This window comes from Macaca fascicularis, chromosome 16, assembly GCF_037993035.2.
Source record: "Macaca fascicularis isolate 582-1 chromosome 16, T2T-MFA8v1.1".
Classification (NCBI taxonomy): domain Eukaryota; kingdom Metazoa; phylum Chordata; class Mammalia; order Primates; family Cercopithecidae; genus Macaca; species Macaca fascicularis.
The window spans coordinates 3,881,695-3,892,957 of NC_088390.1; the positions used below are offsets into that span (position 1 = coordinate 3,881,695).

At 48.0% G+C, this 11,263-nt stretch overlaps 1 protein-coding gene across 5 annotated transcripts in view; it reads right to left on the reverse strand.

Moving 5' to 3' along the window:
* The window catches only part of NCBP3 (nuclear cap binding subunit 3), a 43,847-nt gene extending 32,922 nt beyond the window's left edge, over positions 1–10,925 (reverse strand). For all 5 annotated transcript variants that reach the window (XR_010582221.2, XR_010582222.2, XR_010582220.2 and 2 more), the window contains exons 1-3: positions 10,720–10,925; positions 7,720–7,785; positions 4,569–4,674 (exon numbers count right to left, since the gene is read on the reverse strand). Coding sequence is in view for 2 of the 5 variants with exons in the window: in XM_065532613.2 (XP_065388685.1) it covers positions 4,569–4,674; positions 7,720–7,785; positions 10,720–10,902 (355 nt within the window). In the remaining 3 variants the exon portion in view is untranslated. The remainder of the gene's footprint in view (positions 1–4,568; positions 4,675–7,719; positions 7,786–10,719) is intronic.
* Positions 10,926–11,263: the final 338 nt, after the last annotated feature.

An 11,263-nucleotide genomic window follows, 5' to 3' on the forward strand; every position in this document is an offset into this window, starting at 1 on the left:
ATAACTGGAACGTGTATCTCGCCTCAGGAAGAACAACAGAAACTGCAAAGTGTTTAGAAAAGGCAGACCAGAAAGTCACGACACACGAAGCAAAGCTGAGCGAATGGGCAGCAAGCCTGTGCCTCTACCACCCGAAGGACTACTGGATGAAAGGACTTCACAGTCACACAGCAACTAACAGACAGAAATTACTAGAAGGCAATGCTCAACACAAGTAAGTATCCAAAAATAAAGTTGTCTGCTTCATAAATAGTTCTCACGCCATCACTTAAGAAACATTCAGGCAGCGGCCAAAAGACCATTAGGAAGTTTGCTAAAAGGCCTGCAGGGCTGGGCAGAAGATTAACCTAGATGACCTCCAAGGTCTCTTCCACCCATGAAAGCTTGAATCTTGGGCATAAAGAGACCAAAGCTGTTTGACACTGAATCATTCAAACATAGCAAGTCATTCTTGATGCAGAAAAGTCTAGGGTACCACATCCCAAACTGTTTGAATGCTGGCAGAGCAGTTAGGAACACAGGTTTCAGTCCGATCAGCCTTTGAACCTCAGCCTTCCTACTTACTTAGCTGTGGGACTACAAGCAAGTTTCCCAACCTCTTAACACCTTACTTTTCTCCTCGGTGAAATGGAAATAATAAACACCTTCTCCTCACAGGGCTGTTGAAAGGGTAAGTTAATCACGTAGCAGAGTGACTGGCACATAGTAAGCACTTAACAAATGTTATCTTTTATTATTGTTGTTGGTATTAATAACAAATAACTTGAACTTGACAACTAGTGTGGATGCAGGAGTCAACATACTTATTCCAATTTCCTCACTCTCCCAAGAAGCTAGGTCACTTCAGTGATGGCTGGGAAGATGGAGAACACCAGATGATGAGAACTAACATTACCTGGGCACCTGCTGTGTGCCAAGCGCCACACTATGAACTGGAACATTTTGTTACAGTCCCCAGCAGCCCTATAAGAATTCCTCTCATTGGCTGGGCGTGGTGGCTCACGCCTCTACTCCCAGCACTTTGGGAGGCTGGGGTGGGTGGATCACGAGGTCAGGAGTTCAAGACCTGCCTGGTCAACGTGGTGAAACCCCGTCTCTACTAAAAATATAAAAATTGGCTGGCCGTGGTGGCAGGCGCCTGTAATCCCAGCTACTGAGGAAGCTGAGGCAGGAGAATCATTTGAACCCAGGAGGCGGAGGTTGCAGTGAGCGAGATTACACCACTGCACTCCAGTCTGGGCGACAGAGCGAGACTCCTTCTCGAACAAACAAACGAAATAACAACTACCCGGAAGATATAAAAAGAATAACTATTGGCTGGGTGCGATGGCTCACACCTGTAATCCCAGCACTTTGGGAGGCCAGGGTGAGTGGATCACAAGGTCAGAGTTCAAGACCAGCCTGGCCAAGATGGTGAAACCCCGTCTCTACTAAAACTACAAACATTAGCTGGGCACAGTGGTAGGTGCCTGTAATGCTAGCTACTCAGGAGGCTGAAATAGGAGAATTGCTTGAACCTGGGTGGCAGAGGTTGCAGTGAGCCGAGATCGTACCATCGCACTCCAGCCTGGGCGACAGAGAGGGGAAAAAAAACGGCTGGGCGCAGTGGCTTACACCTGTAATCCCAACACTTTGTGAGGCCAAGGTGGGTGGATCATGAGGTCAAGAGATTGAGACCATCCTGGATAACACGGTGAAACCCTGTCTCTACTAAAAAATACAAAAAATTAGCTGGTGTGGTGGCGGCGCCTGTAATTCCAGCTACTCGTGAGGCTGGGGCAGGAGAATCGCTTGAACCCAGGAGGCGGAGCTTGCAGTGAGCCGAGATCGCGCCACTGCACTCCAGCCTGGGCGACAGAGCAAGACTCTGTCTCAAAAAAAAAAAAAAAAAAAAAAAGAAAAGAAAAGAAAACCAGTAACTCTCCCTGGGACCTATCCAACCCCAACTAATGTAAAGTGGTCTGAGATGGGCAGCAGGGTTCCCCAGGGCTCAGGAACACTATCCTAGGCCCTGCTGCCTCCTGGACAAAGAATCGATTGAAATAAGCAAGCTTCCCCAGCTGACATCCACGGCCGGCCTTACTGCCTGTTTTAGGAGTATCTTTAGAACCATGAGATTGGAGTTGTATTTTAAAAAAATTTTTTTTAGGCCGGGCGCGGTGGCTCAAGCCTGTAATCCCAGCACTTTGGGAGGCCGAGACGGGTGGATCACGAGGTCAGGAGATCGAGACCATCCTGGCTAACACGGTGAAACCCCGTCTCTACTAAAAAATACAAAAAACTAGCCGGGCGAGGTGGCGGGCGCCTGTAGTCCCAGCTACTCGGGAGGCTGAGGCAGGAGAATGGCGTAAAACCTGGGAGGCGGAGCTTGCAGTGAGCTGAGATTCGGCCACTGCACTCCAGCCCGGTCAACAGAGCAAGACTCTGTCTCAAAAAAAAAAAAAAAAAAAGATTTTTTTATATTAAAAGTTAACCCCAAAAGTGATCCTATTAAGGTAAGTATCGTATTTCCATTTCACAGACAAGGAGACTGAAACTAACAAGGCTCAAGAACTTGTCCTCAGTCACAAAGGAACTGAGACTAGATTCTAGGAGGCTTTCGCACCCTAAAGAGCTCCAACAAAAGTGAGAAAGCATTTCAAGTGGGTGAGCAGAGATGCTCCATGGGGGAAGTGACACCTGACCAGAGATAAGGCACGGGACAAGGAAGGGCAAATGTGCAGAGTGAAAGGCATGAGCCATATCAGAGGCAAGGCGCCCCAAGGAATGCTCTCGGGACCAGAAGTCGACAGGTGTGATAAAGCTATGGTGCCCTCGAGGTAGAGTTGTCAGAGAGACACACGGGGACGCTCGTGCCTGGAGGTACAGGCACATGAATGTCAAGCCTCACCGCTGTCCCTGGCCTCCACAGGACTTCTCCTCAAACAGACACCCCCGCCCACGAGGGAAGCAAGGTCGTGTTTCTGACTTGAACTGGCCGTGCAGGATAAAGAGTGAAGCAGCTTCCACAGTTCAGCTCTGCGCCCACACTGCTGCGCCCAGTAGGACGGACTGAGGAGAGACACAATTTCAGTCGACAGCACCATAGCCTACATTACACAGCAACAGAGCAAAGGAGGTAAAAGCAAGGCTTTAGAGTCAAAGAAACCAGGTGTGAATCCTGACTCCACCTTTACTAGCTACATGACCCTGGGCAATTTATTAAACTTCTTTGAGGCTGCTTCCTCCTTTATAAAATAGGGATAAAAATATATTCCTCATAGAGTTGTTGTGAGCAACAAAAAAGAAAGAAAGAGGTAATGTGCTTAACAGAGTCTGGTGAAAAAGCAAGTTTACAACAAATAGCAGCTATGCTTTCATTCATTCAATGTATTTACAGAGCTTTTGCTTTTATCAACCAAACAAGGCTAGAGAAGCTCATACAATACAGGCCTTTAACATGCCGTCAGAAGGCTGCCTACTAAACCCTTTATGAACGCCCAAATTTGCAAATGCCACACAGGGAACACTTCTGCATTCATGGATTTATATTAGAGTAGATTAATAAATAAGAACATAGACTCACTAAAAAAGTAGTAATTTTTCCTTTTATGTATAAATTGCTTTAGAAAACTGTGGCAGATTACTATATATGATAACTCGGGGTGAGTTCTAGGGAGCAAAATATCCCAACAAAACACAAAGATCAAATCAAATCACAAGTCCAACGGTAAGGGCAGGCTTAAAACTCAGGGCAGGATTAGTTTAGCTTTCTCTGACAACAGGATGTTATTGAGTGGTTTATATATATCAGATATTCAGACTATCAACAGATTCAGAATTTTTTTTTTTTAAGACAGAGTCTTGCTCTGTTGCCCAGGCTGGAGTGCAGTGGCGCAATCTCGGATCACTGCAACCTCCGACTCCCGGGTTCAAGCAATTCTTGCGCCTCAGCCTCCCAAGTAGCTGGGATTACAAGTGCCTGCTACCACGCCCGGCTAATTTTTGTTTATTTTTAGTAGAGACGGGGCTTCACCATGTTGGCCAGGTTGGTCTCAAACTCCTGACCTCAAGAGATCCACCTGCCTTGGCCTCCCCAAGTGCTGGGATTACAGGCATGAGATACCACACCTGGCCAACAGATTCAGATTATCAATAAAAGTGTTAATGGCTTTTCCCCACCAATCTCAAAATTGCTCTAACTCCCCGAAAAGGAAGTCTCACTGTGATACACTTTCACTACATTTAAATGCAAACAAAAGTTAACACCTCGATGATAAAAGCAGAAAATGAGTAAGGGTCCTTAGAAGCACAGGTCCAAATCTTAGCTCTGCCACTAACTGGTAACTTTTTCTGGGCCCCCTCAGAAAAGACAATCTCTTTATTCTCCAGCTCTAACATCTGAGCCAGCTGACAGCATCTGAACTTTAAACAGGTGACCTCAGAAATGGAGACTTCACAGGTCCCTTCTCACAGGAGTGTTTGGATAAGGAGTGGACATGCAAGGCAAGGCAGAAGCATGAGGCGATGGCAGGGAAAAGTCGCTCTCTGGGGATATGTGGACAAATTTCCCCGAAAACACCCCATACCTTTCTTCATCATGTCTCGGTCCAAGGCTACATTTCTTTGGGCAAGATTTACTTCCGATCGAAAATGGAAGCGTTTGGCTCGCTGCTCTTTCTTTTCAATTGCTTCCTAGAAAGTACAGAAAAAGTGAAAGTAGTAAAACATGGAGAAGGCAAATTAAATCACGAATGCATCATGATGCGTCAGTGACAAACCTGAAATAAACAAGAAGAAATAAGCAACACTACACCTTGAAAAACTGTTGCAGAGACCTGGACAGTCACACTCAATGCCTGGGAGGCAGTATGTTAATATTGCTGCAATTTGCAAGCATCTCCAACCTAACACAGCCTGTCACTGTGCCTGGGACATAGTAAGAACTCAATAAGCATTTGCTGAGTGAATGAACAGTCCTTTACAGTTTATGAAGCTATATGACACTTCATTTGTTATTATCGATGATGCTAACAAATTACAACTAAACAATTTCAACATCCCCATTTTCCAGGGGCAGAAATGGAGGCACAAAAAAGCAAAAAGGTTTGCTGGAGATACTTCAGCTAGTAAGCGAGTAGATCTGATTCCAGTGCTATTTCTAGGAGCCCACCTACAACCATTTCACATTGTCTGCGGGCAACGGCAGTCACACCTGTCATGCTCTTCCACATCGTATCTGCCTGAGCAGTCCACTCCCTAAAGCTAGTCTGTTCAAAAACAACACTGAAGCAAAGAAACTCTCTCCCCCTCCAGCCTTGTGGCCATGGAATCACCAGTTTTCATCTTTAAGTGGTAAGAACCATTGACACTTTACTGAAAAAATAATCAGCTTTGTAAGTTTCTTCTAAGAGCTAAAATAAACCCAGGTCCAAAGGTGGGTTTCTGATGGCTCTTAGGAACCCTTCACTAACTGGTTTTGTTTGTTTGTTTTTTGTTTTTGAGACGGAGTCTCACTCTGTCGCCAGGCTGGAGTGCAGTGGCGCGATCTCGGCTCACTGCAACCTCCAACTCCCGGGTTCGAGAGATTCTCCTGCCTCAGCCTTCTGAGTAGCTGTGACTACAGGCGCCCGCCACCACACCCAGCTAATTTTTGTATTTTTAGTAGAGACAGGGTTTCGCCATGTTGGCCAGGATAGTCTCCATCTCTTGACCTCATGATCTGCCTGCCTCAGCCTCCCAAAGTGTTGGGATAACAGATGTGAGCCACGGTGCCCAGGCCCCTTCATTAATTGTATATTGACTTCACCACACTATTTGAAGGTCTGACTACACAGAGCTTGTGGGGATCGGTAAAACTGTAACACTTCCGTTATTTCCCAATAGCTATGCTCAAGTCTTCCTAGTACAAACAACAATTTACTTCCTTTAGAAACAAAGCACTAACTCTGAGACTACCACCGTTTTCCCATATACCTGTTTCATATAATGGCAAACGGTGTAAGATTAAGAAGAGTTTACTTTTTAAATTACAGTGAGAAAATATTTTCACTTTATTCTCTTTTCTTGTCTAAAAGATGACCGATTCTCTTTCTTATTTTTTGTTTTGTTTTGTTTTTGGCCTTTAAGTAATCGGAAACACACAGAGACACAGATAAACCATAAAAACGTTAGCTGGGCATGATGGCATCCACCTGTAGTCCCAACTACCTGGGAGGCTGAGGCAGAAGGATCAATTGAATCCAGGAGGCAGAGGCTGCAGTAAGCCGAGATCGCACCCCTGAACTCCAGCCTGGGTGACAGAGTGAGACTCTGCCTCAAAACAAAAACAAAAACAAAAACAAACAAACAACAACAAAAAAAAAACAAAAAAAGCATTATAAAAAGGTAGGCATGAAATATATTTTTAATTTTGCTTTTATGTATTCAATACAGCAATATATATTATTATTCAGAAATGTAATACAAAATTCTGTTCCAAACTTAACGTTACACATTAAAATCAGAAAAAAGGTCTAAAATGGAACATCACTGATTAAAGCAACTTACATGTATTGACTACATATAAGGAAAATAATAGGCTTGACTCTATGAGATGTTACAATGAAGGTGGTAATCTGGTAATAGCAATCATTAGATACAAGGCAATAGTCTTAAGTACTGAGAATAATTCACTTGACTTGGGCTTCAGACTTTAGACAGCCAGGCAATCAGGAAGTCCTCTTTTTCTGGGTCTACAGCTAATGAGGAATAAAGATTGTTAAGGGCCTACTATGCTGGGCGTGGTGGCTCACGCCTGGAATCCCAGCACTTCAGGAGGCTGAGGCAGGTGGATCACCTGAGGTCAGGAATTCGAGACCAGCCTGATCAATATAGTGAAACCCCATCTCTACTAAAATTACAAAAATTAGCCAGGCGTGGTGGTGTGCTCCTGTAGTCCCAGCGACTCAGGAGGCTGAGGCAGGAGAATCACTGGAACCCAGGAGGGGGAGGTTGCAGTGAGCCTAGATCGTACCACTGTATTCCAGCCTGGGCAACAGAGCGAGACTCCATCTGAAAAAAAAAGAAAAAGGAAAAAGGGGGGCTGCCTACTATGTGCCAGGCGCTTTTCATATTTTGTTTCATTTCAAGTGGAAACAGTACATATTTGTTTTTAGAAATGGACATACCATTTAAAAAAGCATTCCCAATCCTGGACATTTTCTTAGAAATGGTTCAACACAGTTACCTAGGTAGAGTGATTTTATCTTTTCATGGCTGTAAGAACACACAAATGCTGCCTGCACCGTTTCAGGATGCATGAAGACATCGTTGTATAACACAAACTTTTTTTTTGTTGTCCATGCTGGAATGCAGTCGCATGATTTCAGCTCACTGCAGCCTCAACCTGGCAGGCTCAAGTGATCCTCCCACCTCAGCCTCCCGAGTAGCTGGGACTACAGACCTGCACTACCACACCCAGCTAATTTCTGTATCTTTTGTAGAGACGGGTCTCACTATGTTGCCCAGGCTGGTCTCGAACTCCTGGTCTTAAATGACCTACTTGCTGGGCCTCTCAAAGTGCTAGGATTACAGGCATGAGCCAGTGTGCCCGGCCAATAACACCATTTTTTTTTTAGAAAGAAAATTTAAATCCAGCAACAAAAGAAAAGAGGAAATATTTACTGTTAAGTCCTAGGGATCAAGTTCATTAAGTTCACTTGCTTATCAAGCGAATAAATAAATCATAGCCTGTCTTACCTTGGAGGTGACATCAATTCCAGTGATGAAGCTGCCAGCCTTGTTTTCGTATCTTCTGCTCGTGTCCTAACACAAAGGGGAAGGGTGAGAAATTCAGACAGCAATTGAGGAAAAACCTATGATAAAAGTCGGGCTGACAGCTGGTTCTTCTTTTTTATTTTTTTTTCATTTTTATTTTTTTGTGACAGTGTCTCGCTCTGTTGACCAGGCTGGAGTGCAGTAGAATGATCACAGCTCACTGCAGCCTCGACTCCCCAGGCTCAAGCCATCCTCCCACCTCAGCTTCCCCAGTAGCTGGGCCCTCAGGAATATGCCACCACACCCAGCTCATTTTTTTTTTAATTTTTGTAGAGACAGGGTCTCCCTATGTTGCCCAGGCTGGTCTCCAACTCCTGGGCTAAAGCAGTCCTCCTGCCTCAATCTCCCAAAGTGTTAGGATGACATGCATGAGCCACCACCCAGAGTCTGGTTCTTTTTGTTTATGTGTTTGTGTTTTGAGATGGAGTCTTGCTCTATCACCTAGGCTGGAGGGCAGTGGTGCAAACTCGGCTCACTGCAACTGCTACCTCCCGGGTTCCAGTGATGCTCCTGCCTCAGCCTCCTGAGTAGCTGGGATTACAGGTGTGCGCCACCATGGCCAGCTAATTTTTGTATTTTTAGTAGAGACGAGGTTTCACCATGTCGGCCGGCTGGTCTCAAACTCCTGACCTCAGGTGATCTGTCTGTCTCAGCCTGCCAAAGTGCTGGGATTACAGGCATGAGCCACCGCACCTGGCCAGTCTGGTTCTTTTTGAAGAGTCATTCTTTTCAAAACCCTTCCCCACCCCTGACAACCTTTTATTAAGAAGCCCCATCCCAGTGATTCCATGGTATCAATCAACCACTCCAATAAGAAGAGCAGAGCCTGTCCAAAACCTGAAGTGATTCCATCAACTGAAAGTATCCATGTACAGAAAAATCTAAAGGCTTTTGTGGAAAATGTCAAAAGATGAAGCACAGTCACTTCGCTCCCCAACCTAGTCTGAACGAATTCCCCATGCCCAGCCACCAGGTGGAGCCCAACCCTCCACCTCAATGCAGAAGTCCAGCCTCACCTAGAATTCCTGAGGCAAATACAGCACAGTGCAATGCAAAGGGGATGGGATTTGGAAACCAAGCGAGGACGGAAGCCTCAGCTCTGACGGTCACTAATTACAGGACACTGTATAGTTTCCTTGACCTCTCTGGGTCCCAGTTTCCTGCGTGGTATCTACCTGCCTTCCTGACCTCTTTTACTGCCCTTCCATTAGCGCTACAGAACTTTGCAACGATCCTGGACCCACCCCAGACCCTCTGTGCTTGCTATTGCCCCGGCTGGGGGAACCCCTTTTCAGTCTTCACAAGGTTGGCTCCTTTTTGTCATTGAGAGTTTATATGGAGCATACACTCCAGCAGGGAGGTTGATCTTGATCAAGCACCTAGGGCTGTGTCTTGGTACATAGTGGGGGATGCAATAAATACATGTTGGCCAGGCACGGTGGCTCATGCCTGTAATCCCAGCACTCTGGGAGGTAGAGGCGGGAGGATCACCTGAGGTCAGGAGTTCGAGACCAGCCCGGCCAACATGGAGAAATCCTGTCTCTACTAAAAATACAAGATTAGCTGGACATGGTGGCACACCCCCGTAATTTCAGCTACTTGGGAGGCTGAGGCAGGAGAATCACTTGAACCCAGGAGGTGGAGGTTGTGGTAAACCGAGATCGCACCATTGGGCTCAGCTACTCAGGAGGCTGAGGCAGGAGAATCGCTTGAACCCGGGAGGCAGAGGTTGCGGTGAGCTGAGATTGCGCCATCGCGCTCCAGCCTGGGTAACAAGAGCGAAACTCCGTCTCAAAACAAAACAAAAACCATGTCGAACTGAATGACTGAAAGGATGATAACACCTACTTCACAACTGCAGTGATACTTATTTTGGTTTTGTTTTGTTTTTGAGATGGGGAGAGGCGAAAGGAGGGACCTCGAAGGGGTGTTGCTATATTACTGAGGCTGGTCTGGAACTTAGACTCCTGAACAGCTGGCACTAAAGGTGTGCATGGCCAGTATATTTAAGTGACACAATGTAGTGAATGGTAAATGCTAATATATTAGCTGTTGTTAATCATAATCAATAACGTTTGCCATCTCTAGCGATCATACCTTAACCTTTCTCCATAACTTCAGTCTAAATATGTTGACATGTGGTGAAAAGTAGTTCATATTAAGTTAGAAATTAAGAGGAGTCATCCAGGCCTCAAATCAGCTCTAAGAACTGGATCTACAGCCACCAAGTCACAAGCAAAACACCTCACCATCCCCAGCGCGGTAAATGAGGGATCAAGGGCGTCTATTGATCGTTTGCTAGTTTACTTTCATTAAGAGTGAGATGCTGGGGCCACGGTGTAGGTGCCAGTGGAGCTGCGGCGGGGGGGGTGGGGGGGTGGGGGGCGGGTGGCGCAAGATGACCCTGAAGTCACGACAGAAACAGTGAGTTTCTGCTGCTGACAAGTGCAGCCCTCCCAAGAGAAAGAGCGAGTGCCATGTTTCACAGATACAAATTCCTCCGGGGCAAGACCCACAGGAGAGACCTGGTTGCTGGCGCCACCCAACAGCTCCTTCTGGGCTGCTCCCGGTTCTGTTCCCGCCCAGGGCTCCCCCTTTATCTCAGCCCTCCAGACACTCCTCACTCACCCCTTTGCACAGCACGGCTCGGAGGGGGCAGCGGAGGGGGGTCCTCAACTCTCTCCCAGCTCTCCGCCACCCCCTCCAGCCCCCTCAACACCCATTTCCGGCGCACCGGCGTCCTTTCTCCCGCTCCGCGTCCCTCCTCCAGCCCGGCGCCCTCGTCCCCAGGACGCTGGCTCCCTTCTCTCCCGCTCCCCAGACTTCCCCGGCTGGGGCTCCAGCCACCGCCCCTTCCGGCCCCCTCCGGCGCTGGGCACTAGCCCCGCGACCTCCTCCTTGCCCCCCGACCCCCGCCCGTACCGGGATCAGTTCCTTGAGCGAGCGCCGCACGGGCACGATTTCCAGCTCGCCCTCCTCCACCTCCATGGGCTCCGGCTCGCCACGGTCAACACCCGACTCCGCCTCAGGGGACGGGAGCCCCAGGTCTGGCCCCGCCGGGGCCTCCGCCTTCACCGACACCCGCAGGCCCCGTACGGCCGCCATAGCTGCCTGCCGGCCGCACCACCGAGAGCCCGCCCCTTACGGCCGCCGGCTAGAGCGCCGCAGCCACTGGCCACAGAGGAGCCGCCGCAGCTACCTAGAGCGTCGCCGGCTTCGGCCAGAAGGCCGCCCTCAGCGCCGCCGCCCCCTGGTGGCGGGAGGAACCCGGGCGTGCTGCGCGGGCGGGACCTGGGGAGGAGAAGGCGGGACTGAGCGGGGACGGGGGCGGGGCCTGCGGGAGCGACGGAGCTTGGAGGAGACCGGGGTAGTCAAGGGTTACAATGTAGCTACGCCTTGAGGCTAAACCTGTACTAAAAGCCACCTTTACTGAGCGATCACCATGGGCCAGACACTTCCAAGCGCT